Source organism: Hyperoodon ampullatus (genome assembly GCF_949752795.1).
Source record: "Hyperoodon ampullatus genome assembly, chromosome: 9".
Classification (NCBI taxonomy): Eukaryota; Metazoa; Chordata; class Mammalia; order Artiodactyla; family Ziphiidae; genus Hyperoodon; species Hyperoodon ampullatus.
Window position 1 is genome coordinate 64,442,061 of NC_136922.1, and position 17,091 is coordinate 64,459,151.

A 17,091-nucleotide genomic window follows, 5' to 3' on the forward strand; every position below is an offset into this window, starting at 1 on the left:
GCTTCAGATCCCACACAGTAGAGGCCAAAGGAAAGTTTTCTTTGAGGGAGTCTGCTGTCCATGGAAAACACCAGAAAGGATTGTTCTACGTGAGAGATGGTTGGCCTTTTGAATGTGAAATGCCTGATATACTAAAATAACTATCAGAATGATGGACAGATGCCTGTATGCACTCATTCATTCATTCAGGATGGGAGTGGCCAAACTGACCTTTACTCAGGTCCTGACTCTGGAAAAAGTTCCCAGCTTTGGAGTCAGCCACCCCTGGGTTGGAGTCGCAGCTCCAACTCTTACAATCAGTGGATCCCTTGGCAAGTTGGTTAACCTCTCTGAACCTCAGTTTCTGCATCTTTAAAATGAAATAATCGTTCCCATCGCCTCCATTTCCCAGTCTCCAGAAGACTGAGAATAGACCTTTTTGAGCACACTCAGATAAAAGGCAGTAAAAGTTTGTCATCACCCCCCCTTAATTCACCAAATAGGTCCTTTATATTCCATACTCATCATCAGTATACTTGGGGCTCCCCATCCATTTAACAAGTTTTTATTGAGTGTCATTTTTTCCTAATTATATATTTATTTTATGTATCTTTTTTTAACATCTTTATTGGAGTATAATTGCTTTACAATGTTGTGCTACTTTCTGCTTTATAACAAAGTGAATCAGCTGTATATATACATATATCCCCATATCTCTTCCCTCTTGCGTCTCCCTCCCTCCCATCCTCCCTATCCCACCCCTCTAGGTGGTCACAAAGCACCGAGCTGATCTCCCTGTGCTATGTGGCTGCTTCCCACTAGCTATCTATTTTATGTTTGGTAGTGTATACATGTCCATGCCTCTCTCTCACTTTGTCCCAGCTTACCCTTCCCCCTCCCCATGTCCTCAAGTCCATTCTCTATGTCTGCGTCTTTATTCCTGTCCTGCCGCTAGGTTTATCAGAAACATTTTTTTTTAGATTCCTTATGTATGTGTTAGCATACAGTATTTGTTTTTCTCTTTCTGACTTACCTCACTCTGTATGACAGACTCTAGGTCCATCAATCTCACTACAAATAGTTCAATTTCGTTTCTTTTTATGGCTGAGTAATATTCCATGGTATATATGTACCACATCTTCTTTATCCATTCATCTGTGAATGGATGCTTAGGTTGCTTTTCACATCCTGGGGCTACTGTAAATAGTGCTGCAATGAACATTGTGGTACATGTCTCTTTTTGAATTATGTTTCTCATGGTATATGCCCAATAGTGGGACTGCTGGGTCATATGGTAGTTCTATTTTTAGTTTTTTAAGGAATCTCCATAGTGTCTGTATCAATTTACATTCCCACCAACAGTGCAAGAGGGTTCCCTTTCTCCACACCCTCTCCAGCAGGAGATTTGTTTGTAGATTTTGTTTGTAGATTGTTTGTAGATCTTTTGATGATGGCCATTCTGACCTGTGTGAGGTGATACCTCATTGTAGTTTTGATTTGCATTTTTGAGTGTCATTTTGCTCCAGGTATTATGCTAGGTCTCAGGATCACAAGTGAATAAATAAACATGGCTTCCATCTACACTAAGCTTCAAGTCTAGAGGGGGAGATGGAGACGAACACAGCATCCACAGGGTATTCTCAGCAGCTTGCATCCCAGCACAGAGCAAACAGGTACATGTACTGTATAAATATTATTTGATAAAGTTAAAAAAAGAATTAATTGGCAAGAAAAGGGAAATCCACAGGAACACATAGAAGGGAAACCAAGATCAGATATGGGAGGTCACAAAGGCTTCCTTGGGGAAGAAATGTTTCAGAGAAAGAATATTCTAGGCAGAGGGAATAACACATGCAAATCCTGGAGAAAAGACACAGAGAACTGAAAGCAGGGCAGTGACTGTTTCTCAGAGGTCACCACAGTACCAAGAAAAGAGACATATCTGCCTAGGTCCATAGGGACTAGATCTTAAAAGACATTATGGGCTCATTTAAGGAGGACGGATTTTACTGAGGGCAGTAGAAAGCCTTTAAGGGATTTTACAAGGCAGAGATATCATGAGACATTTATTTTAGAGCTATGCTTCTCAAATCCCAGTGTACTTAGGTATGTATCATCTGGGTGCTTTATAAATGCAAATTCTGATTCAGCAGATCTGGGTTGGGGCCTAGGATTCTGCATTTCTAATGAGCTCCCAGGTGATGCTAATGGTGCTGGTCCATGGACCACATTTTTGAGTACCAAGGTTTTAGAGTGATCACTCTAACTAGTTTTGATAAATGAATTGGAAGAGAGCAGAACCAAGGAGACAGGGACACCAGCTGGATAAGTGATAGTGAGGAAATGGGCTGAGGAAGTGGCAAATGGAACAGAAATAGATGAGCAGAGATGGAATATTACAGGATTTGTCAGGGGAGAATAAGCCAAGAATGGTGTTCCTGTTCCTGGCTTAGGCATCTGAGTGAATCAAGGTGGCATTCACCGAGACAGGGGCCCAGGAGGAAAAGCCAAGTTCGGGAGAGAAGATGAATTTATCTTTGCACACACTGTTCTTATGAGGTTCCTCTAAAAATTTTAAGTAGAGATATCAAGTAAGTAGTTGAATATACAGACAGAGAGTTCAGAAGAGAATTCTAGATCACAGACATATAACTAGGAGCCATCAGCAGGTATATATTTTTTTCTCTTCTCTGAAATGCCAAAGAAGCTAGAGCTGCAATTTCCTTCCTTCTGGCAGCTTCTGAAATACTTCCAATATAATGGGGCAGGGAGCAGGTAGCTGGTAGCTCCATGGCACTCCCCTTCTTAAGCTTGTCTACTGCTCCCTCAAGGTTCCCCACAAGCAAACATGGTTGGGACCTGCTAGGGAGAAGAGTGTTCCCTCACAGAGGCTAGGGGACTTTATTTCTACCCACTGAAATCCAAATTCAATCTCCTTCATAGACTATTTGAGAAAAGGAAATAAGAGAAGATTATGAAGGGTGTCTGGCATGATGCCTACTAGCAGAGAGTGGAGAGAGGGAGCTAGGCTGTAGTCACATGCATTACCATGTCCAGGAGGACTAGTAAGAACTTGGCAGGGCTTAAGTCCCAGAAGGTCAAATAAGCCCCAGAAAGGAGCAGGCACAGGAAACAAGAAAGACAGGAGGAAGCCCCGCATATACAGTCAATTAATATTTAACAAAGGATCCAAGAATACTCAATGGGGAAGAAAATGGTCTCTTCAACAAATGGTGTAGGGAAACTGGATAACCACATGCAGAAAAATTAAACAGGATCCTTATCTTACACCACTCAAAAAAGTTAACTTGAAATGAATTAAACACGTAAACATAAGACCTGATACCATAAAATTCCTAAAGGAAAACAGGGGAGAAGCTCCTTGATATTGGTCTAGGCGATGATTTTTTTGGATGTGGGACTGGGACTGACCAAGACTGGGACCTGTTTCAAAGACTGGGGTGACCAAGTAGCTCTGACTGTAGGGTTGGAAAGATGCTATTTCACAACCCCCCCTCAGCTCACTCCACTCTTTCTTTCATCTCTCCACCCTTTCCTTTCAAACCCCAGCTCAAGTCAGCTTTTGCCAGAAGACTTCCCTGGACCCTCTGTTCATGTCTTTGTGTCCCCATTTACCCTGTATGGATGACCAACATATCCTCCATATCAATTTTTTGTGTATAATGGTTTAATGACTACCTCCTTCAATAGACTGTGAGCTCCATATGGCTGTTGCACTGGAGTGATATCAAGATAACATCCAAATGTAACAGTCTAACTCTTCTGCTGAATATAAATAGACTGACTTTCATTTTCAACAATATGACAGACTTGGAAGTCAAGGAAAAAGACTCCTGGCACAGGGATACCAAAAATGCTACTAAAACATTTTAAAACCTCTTTTCATTGACATGTCTGAGCTGGCATGAGAGTTATAGAAAGGCTCAAAGGTTAGGAACAATGAGAAACCATAAATCCAGAGAGATAAGCAAGTACTGAAACTGGCATTCTCCCTGGAGAAATGTGTCGATCTCTGTTGGCGTAGGGACTGATTTTAATTGGCCTCATGAGCATGAGAGGACAGGAAATAAAGTCTGGAACCAAAAAGGGATGGAATGCTAAAGTAGAGCTCTCACCAAAAAATTGGACCTCTAAAAAAGCACCATCCTCAATTGTATGAACTAGATTTTTTTTTTTTTTTTTTTTTTTTTTTTTTTGCGGTACATGGGCCTCTCACTGCTGTGGCCTCTCCCATTGCGGAGCACAGGCTCCGGACGCGCAGGCTCAGCGGCCATGGCTCACGGGCCCAGCCGATCCGCGGCATGTGGGATCCTCCCGGCCCAGGGCACGAACCCGTGCCCCCTGCATTGGCAGGCGGATTCTCAACCACTGCGCCACCAGGGAAGCCCTATTCTACATTTTTTGACATTTTTGCAACAAGTTGTATTAGTTTTTATAACAACAATAATGCCATTTTCAACTCATACTAAAATAGTAAAAGAAGTTGGTACTATCTACTACCAGATGATCTCCTTGGAACCTTCCAGCTATGAAGATTCATTAATGCCATGTATGCCCAAATGACGAGCAAGGATTGTGTGTGTGTGTCTGTGTGTGTGTCTGTACGCACGCACATGTGCACACGTCAAGTCAGCCCTCAGGAAAGAGGGACTCACTGAAACTTGAGCTCTCAAGTCTCTCCTTTCTAGCAAGTTAGAGGTCAGACTTCACGAAAGGAGGAGGAGAAGTGAATCTGAATGTCTGAAAGCTAAACCTCGGTCAGTCCATGCCTTGTAAAAGTTCCTGGGACGGCATTACTCACAGATTCCAAAAGTGCTGTCATACAGACAGCTTAGACACAGGTGAAGATGATGTGCTCTGGAAAACTGTTAGATGATACCAAAATGACTTTAGTAAAGACAATAATACTAGTGATAAAAAGCCATGTAAGAAGAGTAAATAAAAGTGTTTTGGGTACATAAAGAACATGCAGATATCTGTTAAGTTATTGAATAAATCAGGTCTCGGGAAAACCAAAAAAAAAACTGTTTTATGAAATGTAAGAGTGGAAAAAGGAATATTTTAAACTAATGCATTTTCTGCCTCTTGAGATTTTTAAATAGGTATAACAAAGTAAAATAAATATTAAAAATACATGTGGGGCTTCCCTGGTGGCGCAGTGGTTGAGAATCTGCCTGCCAATGCAGGGGACACGGGTTCGAGCCCTGGTCTAGAAAGACCCCACATGCCTCGGAGGAACTAGACCCGTGAGCCACAACGACTGAGCCTGCGCGTCTGGAGCCTGTGCTCCGCAACGAGAGGCCGCAACAGTGAGAGGCCCGCGCACCGCGATGAAGAGTGGCCCCCACTCGCCACAACTAGAGAAAGCCCTCGCACAGAAACGAAGACCCAACACAGCCAAAAATAATAAATAAATTAATTAATTAATTAATTTAAAAAATACATGTGATTTTTTTTCTAGTCCCCTCGAAGTCTGTATGTTCAAGTACGCCATTTAAAAAAATTTTTTTGAGGAATCTTCTCAAAGGGGAAAAAGAGGACTCACCTTGTATTAGGGGTCATTTCATTATGAGACAGCTTGAAAAGCGACGTGGGGTGCAGGCAGTGTTCTGGGGCCCCTACTTACCTGGCACTCTCATCCTCTCTCCCTTTCCCAACCCAGTGGAGCCCAAATCTCAGGACATAACAAAGCAAAAGGCTGGAAGCTGGAGAGGGCTGGAGCAGACAGCACACGCCTCCTTTCCTCCTCCCTGGGGAGGCCACAATTAGTATGGCTGTGGAAAAAGTGACAAGGCAGAAAAAGCAAAAACTCTTGCTGGCTGGCTTACAGGCTAGTCATTGCCAAGGCCACACGGTGAGTGAAAATCCCTGCAGAAGAAGAGTTTTCCCCTGAAATGGGCAGGGGTTGGTTCTTAGGGAAGGGACCTCAGAATTCTGAAAAGCCAGGGCAGTGGGCGGTGGGCTGAGAGCTTTTCTCCGTCCCTCCCTCAGCAGTGCAGAGGGGCTGCATGCTGCGTGGGACCCCCTCACCACCCCTGCAGCCTTCAGGTGTGATGAGGCTCGATGTACCTGCCACTGGAGGCTTGGAGTGGGTCAGGGCGCTCAGGGCTGATGGGTGCTGATATGTAAATAGGGGTCTGGGTTGAGCTGACAGGACACATTGAGAATCTTAGATCTAAGATCACAGGATCTTCCCAGAACCCTCCTCCCATCCTCTCTCCCTCCCTCTGGGATGCAGAGGCTCAGAGTGTGCTTGGGAATGACCTAGATATTTATTCAGGGGCAGGGGTGAGAAGGGCCTCTGGGAAATCCCTGCCCTCAGGGTGTGGTCTGGAAGGGAAAGAGAGGTGGAGACATCCCCTGCCCCGCTCCACTAGGAAACTCAAAATATAACCTTGGAGGGATTTGGCCAAGTGGCTACTCTCTATGAAGAAACACACCACACCCATACATTAAAAACAAAGGGACATTTTGATGTCCATTTTGACATGGTTGTCTTGTTTTTGGTTTTTGTCTTTGTCTTTTTTCTTTTTGACATGACTGTTTTGATGTGGCCAACTGTTTTTTAAAAAGTTATTATAAGGGCTTCCCTGGTGGTGCAGTGGTTGAGAGGCCCCCTGCCGATGCAGGGAACACGGGCTCATGCCCCGGTCCGGGAAGATCCCACATGAGCCACGGCCACTGAGCCTGCGCGTCCGGAGCCTATGCTCCACAACAGGAGAGGCCACAACAGTGAGAGGCCCGCATACCGCAAAAAAAAATTTTTTTTGAAGTTATTATAATCAATATGCACAACTTAATCAGCTAGCCTCAGCCTTTGTCTCCCACCCAAATCAGAGACGTAGGATTAGGATGTCACTCAGGCAGGTATACAGCGCACTGGACTCGTCAGATTCTTACTCCTCACTCGTGCAAGGGCAGAAGTTCCCTGGCATACCTTCAACATCACTCATTGTGACCAATGAAAAATTATTCCCAATTACCTTTATTCTGATTTTAAAATCTTTAACACAATTAGGCATTACATAATTGGAGCAGTTGGAGGAATAGGTGAAGAATGTAGGAATACACTTCTTATTGAGTATTTCTGAATAGGGTGTTAACTACCTGCCCCTAGAAAGCAGATTGAAACACACACACACGCACACACACACATGCACCACTGCATAGGCTGAACAGTTTGAGTAAATTACAGACAATATAACATCAAGGGTGACATATGTATGTGGGATCTATGTCCTTACCCCAGAAGTAGGTGATCGAGGGCCCCAGCCCCCTAACACCAAAGGCTTTGTGTTTTCTTGCTTTCTTCCCCTTTGTCTCCAGTATTTCTCTGGTTCTACATCCTCCTCTTTCCTATCTTTCTCACTACAGTTATTGTTTTATTTCCACAGAAGAATCACCATGACATTGTGAAAAGAGTACTGGACTAGAAATCATATCTGTACATCTACATGTACAGAGTCTACATCTCTGATTGTTTATTTATCTGTAAAGATAATTAATATTTAAATGATTATCATGTCCCAAGGCATGTACTAAGTTCCTTGCATAAATTACCTTGTGTAGGTGAGGTCAATACCAATACCGTTTCCATTTCCATTTCCCAGATAAGGAAATGGGCTCAGAGAAGGCAAGTTTCTATAGCCAGGATGTATCAGAGCCAAGGATTAAGATTCCAGAGCCTATTTTCCTGGTACCCACTTGCTGGAAGAATTAGTAATGGGCCACCTGAAAGTCTAACTAACTGCAAGTGATCTAGGATAAAGCATGCCATCAATAAAAAATAAAAGTTGATTTAAATCTTTCTTTATTAAAGGCCAGCAATAAGGCCACATGTCTCACCTACCACAGAAAGCTGTCCCGAAGATCAAAGATAAAGAGACTCTCTAGGGCCTTTCTAAGCTGTAAAGTGCTGTACAGCTGTGAAGCATCCTCCCCCAAGTTCTCCACCCAACAGGAGCAAATACACCACTGGTGGCTCAGAGCTAAACAGGTTACTCAACCCTGCCCTAAGCTGAGACTGGCTTTGCAAGCAATGACTCAAGTAACTGCCAGGAAAGAGAATCAAAGGAAAGTGACTCAGAGGCTTTTCAGCCTTGATAGGGCACTGGGACCAGGGCTGGCCTACCTACGGGGAAGACATTGTGGAAGTGGGGGCAGTTCCTGCAGGTAATGCCAAATCCACAGGGGTCCAGCACTTGCCCATCACACCTCCGTTCTCATCAGTATTGCCTGACACTAACCTAAGCTTTTAGAAGGCCATTTGTGTCTGTTTAAATTAACTTGGAACAGGGAAATACCTTAGAAGATGCTGTGAGTGTTAAAGATTAAGACACTAGTGGCATCACCATCCACCCTCTGGTCTTTAAAAATGATAAAAGCTTTTGTTTTATTTTTATATTAATCAGTCCTTTTAGTTCGGCTAAAAATTTCCAAAAAATGTAATCCCAAATTAAAAGCATCACTGGTAAAGAATCATAATTATCCTGTCATTTTAGAAATTAGCAATAGTGGTTGCTAAGGGGCTGGGCAGGTGAAGCAAAGAGACTGGGCAAATGAAAGCTGCCTAGAATCCAGAGTCTCTTTTTGGGGATCTGTGAAGATCCCAAATCAAGAATTCAATAATGGCTATAACACAATGTATCTAAGAATAGTGTTCCTTCTAGGTGGTTTCTATGCATTGACCAGTGGTTTTCAAAGTGTGATCCCTTGACCTGCAGCATCAACAGCATTTGGGAACTTGTTATGAATGCAAATTCTCAGATTGCTTGCCAGACTTACTCATCAGAAACTCTGGAGTTGGGGCCCAGGAGCCTGTGTTCTGGCCAGCCTCCAGGTGACTATGATACATACATTGGTGGTAAGGGAGTCACCTGGGAAATTTGGTTACAGTAATTAACACCCCCAGCCCTATCTCATACCCACAAGCCTGGGCTTCGGAAATTAGCTCTCCACGTGATTAAGATAAACACCAAGATTTGAAAACCACTGATCCCAGCATATGAGAGGACTGAAGTTAGAGGCAAACAGTGACAAAGGGATTAATAGCCCACCCACCAAAGTGGTATGACATTTACTTTAAACTGAAAACATCTTATCAGCAGCAACAGCAAGAAACACTTTCTAAACTTAAGCAGAGCCTCCTGAAAATACAGCTGCGCTTGACCACCACCCCACCCCAGGGGGTCTCCAGATTGCAAAAAGACTAACCCTTACCACTGGGACGTACACAAATTCAGCTGTCCATTAGCATCAAAAAGCCCAATAAAACCTTTCATATTTTCCCACTGAAGGCCTAAACAGCCTCTCTTTTTTTTGTCAAGTCGGTATATAAACCTTTATCTCTAGCTATTCAGCAAGTTACTCATTACTAAGTACTCCCTCAGGTGAATATAATTAAACCTTGTCTTTTCTCCTCTTAAACTACTGTCAGTTAATTTGCAGGCTCCTGACTATAAGTCTAAGCGGGTAGAAGAAAACTTTTCCTCCCAACGGGGGTAACGTTTTCAGGAGTCACAGAGGATTTAGATGAAAACCAAGAAACAGAAAATAAAATTCAGCAAGACAGGGAACTCCCTGGTGGTCCAGTGGTTAGGACTCGGTGCTTTCACTGCCAGGGCTCGGGTTTGGTCCCTGGTCGGGGAACTAAGATCCCATGAGATGTGAGGCGTAGCCAAAAAAAAAAAAAAAAAATTCAGCAAGACAATGTTCCAAGACCATCATTTGACAAATATCGGTTGCAGTATGAAACTACCTCTTGTAGGATAGACCTTTTCCAAACGTTAAAACAGCAGGACAAAAAAAAGGCAGGGGGGGAATAACAACTGAAAATTGAAAAAGCCCCAATAATTTTAATACACAGATTATTAACCAAAAACCACCTTAATGAATAATGTCAAAGTCTCTCCCCATCCAGGGGAATTTCTGACAAAAGCTAGGAGCCTCAGATAATCTACTGCTGATTATTACACAACAGACAGGTAGCTGTGGAAGGTATTTTGTTTATCTGGCTATTGGTTTATTCTGAGATACCTTTTTATTGAAAATGGATCAACCTGCTCCTTACTTTCTACCAGTGAGCAGGGCCGCAAAGCTCTAAAATACAAACATACAAAACATCCATGCTTAATATAAGCCAGGTCCCCACTTGGGTTTTGATACCTTACCTTCACAATAGTATCATGAGAGAGGAGTAGGGAACTATCACCATCCGGAGTAAAATGAATCTCAGAGGCTCAAAGCCTTTAATGAAGATGAGGAGAAACAGCTGGCCTTACTGCCCTGATTCTGCGCACTGAGTCTTTCCGCTTAAAGTTTTTTCACTTTAATTACCACCACAATAATATCCAAGGTAACTGTTTCTTCCTTAATACTCTGACATCTCCCTCCCAGGACCAACGCACTTTCCCTTGGTTCCCCTGGGTATAGCTCAGACAAGACAAAGCTTTCAAAGGACGTTACTAAATACTAGTAAAGGACTGGAAAATGGGAAATAAACCCATAGCACTTAAGACAAGTAGTAAAAAGAAGTAGATAAGAATATAATTCCAGGACTAGACTACCAAGGTTTAAATTCTGGCTGTCATTTACTAGCTGTGTGACCAGTTACTGAACCTCTCTGTGCCTTGATATCTTCATCTGTAAAATGATAATTAAAGGACCCATCCCACCATCTCATAAAATAACATCTGGCACATAGCACACATGTATATATTCAGTTTGGTTTGTAAAGTACAAGTTTTAGTTTGCAGCATATCTCCTTTTCTCCCAGATTCACAAGTTCTGTGCTATTCGACCCGATATCTGGAGAAATTCAATCTAGTCCAACAAAGGGCCACCCAGATTCACAGGTAAGGGCAACTCACCTCACTTTTAAAGATGATAAAACTGAGTCTCGTCTGCAATTCCAACTATCTAAACCCACCACACTTCAAAGATTCAAGCTCAAATACCATTCTTTTTCTTTTAAGAGCAAAATATAGAAATTGAATAACTTTGTATAAGTATCCTAGGTGACATAAAACTCTGAATGTTATTTTTAATTTGAGATATTCTTTATGAAATAAAATGGAGGGAATGGAAAAAAGGAATTTTCGTACAGTCAAAAAGTTAAAGTTAAAAGTATTTCCAAGGTGTATTCATCAAATCCAGAACAGAAATTAATTCAATGCAAATTCCTAGAAATTAGTTTTCAGGACTTACAAATGTGTGAATTAACTGCAATATACAACTCTTCTGTCCATATCATCAAAAGCATGAGGAAAAAATATGATAATATTCTTCCATAGACATCTATGTATTTGTAATTCAACTGATATCACACACAATCTAGTATTGAATTGTTTCATCCAATGTAACTATGTTAAGATTATATAAAAATGAAAGTCCCTTCCTACACATTAGAAAATATTAAGTCTCCAGATACTTTAATAATGTCTAACACTTGTATAGTACTTATAGTTTACAAACCAATTTTATCTCCATAATTTCCTTTCAGCTTCATGGCATAGGAGATGGCACAACTCTATTTGTACTCATTTTAAAGAGCTGATAGTACAGGCTTAGAAAATATAGGTCTCCTGGCCTAGGATGCAGACCTTAGCAGGACCCAGATATCCTGACTCCAAATCTGGTTCTCTTTCCATTAACACCACAAGATATCCTATGAATGCAAAAAAAAACTAAATATTTTATGATGATAAATCCCCCCTTGCAAGCATAATGTACATGTATCTTCTTTTAATTTTTGTTTTAAAAAGCTGTTTGAGTGAAATGAGAACAAATAAAAGCTAATAGATAAACTCACACTATTTTTTTAAAGGAAATTCTCAAGGGAATAAGGTTACACGTATACTTACCTCTCATGAGTCAAAGTGAGAGCCAATCCCCCTCTCCACTAACCTCATCTTTCTCTTCAGGGGAACTAATATTGCCCACTGTATCTACTGAATCCCTCTTGAACACTCAACAGACAATAACAATAAGCATCACAACCTTGCTTGGGATGAAGTGGGGATTTATGTATGAGACCAAAAGCCCAGCTGATGTATTTGGTAACTTTTCTAGTGTGATTTTTTAAATTACATGTACCAACTGAGAACTCTTCCTCCCACTTACACAAAACAGGACTTACTCTATGAAATGGACCTTTGAATATCTCAAACTAAAAATTGAAACGTTTCACAATTCCCTTCAGTTTCAGCTGAAGAGTTTTAGAGGTCTGGTTCAGGCATCATACTCAGTATTTGCACAGCACTTGACAGTTTCAAAGTACTACTGCATGCACTGTGTCTGGTTAGATTTTCCAGCTACCTAGTGAGAAATGTATTATTATCATCCCTATGTCAGAGATGATAAAACTGAGGCGCAAGGAGGGTATCCTGCCCAAGACCACAATGAAAGCAGGAGATGGAGACTCAGACCCACCACCGACTCCAAATCTCATGTGCTCTTTTCACTTCTCCCTTGCTGCCTACCCTTAAGATGTCCTCCCCAGCCACACACCCCCAAGTCCCTTCAGAAGAGACTAGCTCAAATACCGGTTTCCTTCTTCACACATGGATAAGTCTTGGACAAGCTGCAATCTCCTGCCCTTTTCCCACTTCCCCTGGGAGAAAGGTGCACCTCCTTTATCCTTGTCTTTCCAAGACAACAAGGAAGACGTCTCCTCATGATGCCGACACCAGTACAAAGATGGGGAAAGGGATCCTTAGGGTGTAAACTGCCTTGCCAGCTACTGTTTAAACCCCTGTAAAAGATGATCCTTATGAAATAACCCCTTATTGACATGAGTCAGAAATGAGTCTTAACCTGTGAAAGTTAATGGGTAAGTTTTATGGGCAAGAGGTTATGGGCAAGTTATGGGCAAGAGGACAAGAAAACCGAAATCCTGTTGGGAGACAGAGCCTTCATGCCTCCCCCTGACGGTAAAGAGGGCCCCCATAGGTCTCCACGGAGCAGCTCCCCGCGATCCTTACACAAGAGAAGGAGACTTACCCGCGGCGCCGGGGCTTCCAGACAAATGGGGCCGAGACATACTTGCCGCACGCTTCAGCACCGGGGACAGTTCCAAACTCTCTAACTTCCCGCGCCCTTCCGAGCTCGGCGCGGCCCGCTGTGCCTCCCCGGCTGCGGGCCGGATGGCGGCCTCTCCAAGCCCTGGTCCAAGCCTCCGGGTCTTGGGGAGCGCGACAGGGTCTCTGCGAGCAGCGGGAGCAGCCGGGGGCGCCTCGGGCTGCGGCGGCGAAAAGCCCAGCTGCACCGAGGCGCTGCGGGACCGCGCCAGCGCTGAGGAGACGGAGCCCATCTCGGAGGGCCGGGCTGGGCCCAGCGGAGCGGCCAACGCTCCCGGCGGGACCCACACCCCTTGCGTGCCAAAGGTTTACTCTCTCCTTGCGCCGGAGCGCCCCCAGCCTCTGCTCCTCCTGTGCCTCCGCGGGGTGCAGCCCCTCCTCGGCGGAGGAGGAGGAGGAGGAGGCTGCAGGGAGGGCTGCGCGCCCACGCCGGGGACTGAGGAAAACCCGGGCGGTGTCCGCGCCTGTCCGATAATCCGGCATGGTGAGGACACGTGGAGGGCTCAGTGCGCAGAGACTGTCCAGAGGTTTTACTGGGGATTGTGGGGGGAAAGGGCGTGGCATTATGTGAGGGATACCGTTTTTTCCTCTACTTTCTGCACTTTGTTCACCTGGGGCCAAAGGACTGGCACGTCCTTCCTGCTCCTTCCGACACATCTGGGCCGCCTCTGTCCCCCGAGAGGATGGAGGCTTTAGCGAGGGCAGAGAAGGAGCCTACCTTCTTCTCAATTACTCTTCTTAGGGCCAATATCACTACTCCTCCAGGCTGTGCCTTCCCGCTGAGCCCGGCTGGGCTCCTGGCTGTCCCTGAGGAAGGCTCGGCGATCCCCTTCCCCAGCGTACCTCCTCCCGCGCCCCTCATCCTGGGTGCCTCCCCCTTGTGGGGACCAAGAAGATGCCCACCCTTCCCACGGGGGATGGAGGCCAGAGAGGGCAGCCAAGGTGCAAGGGGAGGCAACTCTGCTAGTACTCCTCAGGAAAGCAGCCCTGGGGGCTCCCATGAAGGGAAGCCAGAGCAGCCAGGGACCCTATCCCCACCCCTTCTCTGACTGCACTAAGAAGGTGGTGACACCTAATGTGGATCCAGAAGCAAGAAGAGCAGCCTGGGATTAAGTTCCAGCTAAAACCCTGTTGCCCAGAGAGGTATCAGGTCTTGCCCAAGGTCACAGCCAGTTAGTTAGTAGCAATGGAGTTGGATCTTGTGTCTGGGACTCCTCTTTCTAAACCCAGTCTCCTATCCTCCCTGCTCCCCATCTTGAAGGTTTCAGGCACTGAACTATGAAGCAAGACAACTGTGAAATACACAGAATATGAGGTTGGAATGTGTGAAGGGAGAGGGACTTTATCAGGGATTCCTCAGCTGGCCTGGGATCCAACCTCCCCTGCTCCCTCAGTGCCCAGCACTGATATGACCCTTGGCACTGTCATCTGTGAAATGGCATACAAATAAGTATGCCGGAAGTAGTACTGTCACTGAGGTGGCTTCCAGATTGACAAACCCCAAGGTGGGAGGATAGAGGAAAAAAGGTTTTAGAATGCTCAACGGGCATTTAAATCAGAGGATGAACTGAAGTGGGACAGCTGCAGGGCCAACACAGCTCTCTGTGCTTGGCATTGTTTCCTGTGAAGTGGGCAGAAGCTGAAGTCCTAGGCCCTGAGCTAACATTACGTGGAGGCAAATGCACACCACGATCCCCATGCCATGCAAGGACCATCAGGAGTGTCCTCTCACCTCTGCTAACATCAGGAACCCATCTTCTCAGGGCACACAAAAGGAAAGCAACAGTGTCCCTCAACCCATTTGTGTGTATGGCTATATTAACTTCTTTATCATTTTGAAGTGCTTTTTATTCTTTCCTTGCTCACTTGATGGACAAGTAGAAATCCTCTCTCTGGGCAAAGGACCTTTTAGAAAGGGAGTTCCCTGGGCAGACATTTCCTATTCTTGTACCTTGACTCGATTTTCCTGCAAACCTGACATAGGCATCATTAGCAATAATGTAACTGTGGGCATGGGAGGAGGTGAGGAAGGAGGTATTTTGGACCTACTTAGGAGTACACACTCCACTTGACTGTACCCACTGGGAAAATATTTACATAAACATAAGACTTTTGAATGGGATGGTAAAGAGCCGCTACCCTAAACCCTCAGAGTGCCCTCTGACACACTGATTGACCTAAACCTTTCCCCAGGACACACACACACACACACACACACACACACACACACACACCACACCCTCCTCCAGGAGGGAAGCTAAACTCAACTAAGAGTTTGGTTGTTGACACTGCTGCTGATAATCAGATTCTCCCCAGTTCTCCTGTAAGTGGGAAGAGGTGAGCCTGAAACAATCTTCCCTGTTTCCTTTTCTACTTGCATTAAAAAAAAAAAAACAAACATTATCGAAAGCTAGAGCTTGGTTAGAGGAAGCTGTTAGAGAATATGCCAGCTGTAGGTGATGTCATTCTCATGCCCTTGCCTTTCCTCTTCCAGGTCACTGACCTCTTCCATCAGGGCAGGAGCGCTCCTATCCAGCCAGACTTCCACCAGTGGGTGGTCAGCAGAGTGTGCGTTGAGGGGCCTTGGAAAGATCTGATTCACCCATGCTACAAGTTGAGTGACTTTGGATCTTGGACATTCTACCACTGACAGTGTTGAATATTACCTGAAACACTGAAGGTGGAGAAATCCCCTGTCCTTTCATGTCCTGGAAAATAGCTTACAACCAAAGAAACCACCCTTTCCCAGATGACTTAGATAACACTCAATGATGTCCCTTTGCTTACCTATGACAAGGGTAGACACTGACCCTATAAATTCCCATTCTTTGCCTCATAAATGATTAGCTGAACTGTTTCATCCACACTGATCAACTGGACAAAATGCTTGCTAACCAAACTGTGGGTAAGCTTCTCTCTTTCCTCCAGGCCTCTGAACTTTGGCTCACTCTCAGCCTGAGCCAGCATACAGCCCTTCCTGAGAATTGAATTGGACACTACAATTTGAATTTCATACAGTTTTCACTTGTCACAAAATACTATTCTTCTCTTGATTTTTTCCCAACCATTAAAAAATGTAAAGATCATTCTTAGCTTTAAGAGTGTACAAAAGCAGGCAGCAGGCTAAATTTGACCTGTGAGCTATAGTTTGCCAACCCCTGCTCTAGATATTCTAATGAAAAAGTTTATTGTGGAAAGGAAGAAAGTCTCCCTGGTGAAGTTTTCGGATCTGTGTGATTGGGAAAGCAAATTTACCATTGCTGAGATCTGTTTGGGGACAAGATATTCCGTTTCTTTTAAAATTTCAAATAACATTTTTAAAGGGCTTGAGATTTTTCTTTTTTTTCAAAAAAAGGGCTCCCATAGGTTGAGAAACATTCCTCACCACAATCACCTCACACCCAATAAGATGGCCACTATCAAAAAAACCCCATAAAATATTGTATTTTACAATATGTCCTTGTATTGGCAAGGATGTGGAAAAATTGGAACCCTGTGCACTGTTGATAGGAATGTAAAATGGCACAGCTGCTGTGGGAAACAGTATGGCAGTTCCTCAAAAAGTTAAGCACAGAATTATCATGTGATTCAGCAATACCAGTTCTGGATATGTACCCAAAAGAATTGAAAGCAGGGTCTCGAAGAGATTTCCCTATTCGTAGCAGCATTATTCACAAAAGCCAAAAGGTAGAAGCAACCCAAATGTCCATCAATAGATGAATGGATAAAGAAAATGTGGTAAACACATACAGTGGAATATTATTCAGTCTTTAAAAAGAAGGAAATTCTGTCACACGCTATCATGTGATGACTCTTGAGGACATTATGCTAAATGAAACAAGTCAGTCACAAAAGACAAATACTGTATAATTTCACTTTTATGAAGTACCCAGAGTTGTCAAACTGATAGAAAAAGAAAGTAGAATGGTAGTTGACAGGGGCTGAGAGGAAGGAGAGATAGGGAGTTGTTTCATGGGTATAGAGTGTCAGTTTTGCAAGATGAAAAAGTTCTGGA

At 44.0% G+C, this 17,091-nt stretch overlaps 1 protein-coding gene across 1 annotated transcript in view; it reads right to left on the bottom strand.

The window, feature by feature from the left end:
* Positions 1-13,309, bottom strand: part of PDE1C (phosphodiesterase 1C) — a gene marked incomplete at both ends in the record, with an annotated part of 536,637 nt that extends 523,328 nt beyond the window's left edge. The window contains one exon of the mRNA XM_079712011.1: positions 13,000-13,309. Coding sequence (XP_079568137.1) covers positions 13,000-13,309 — 310 coding nt within the window. The remainder of the gene's footprint in view (positions 1-12,999) is intronic.
* Positions 13,310-17,091: the final 3,782 nt, after the last annotated feature.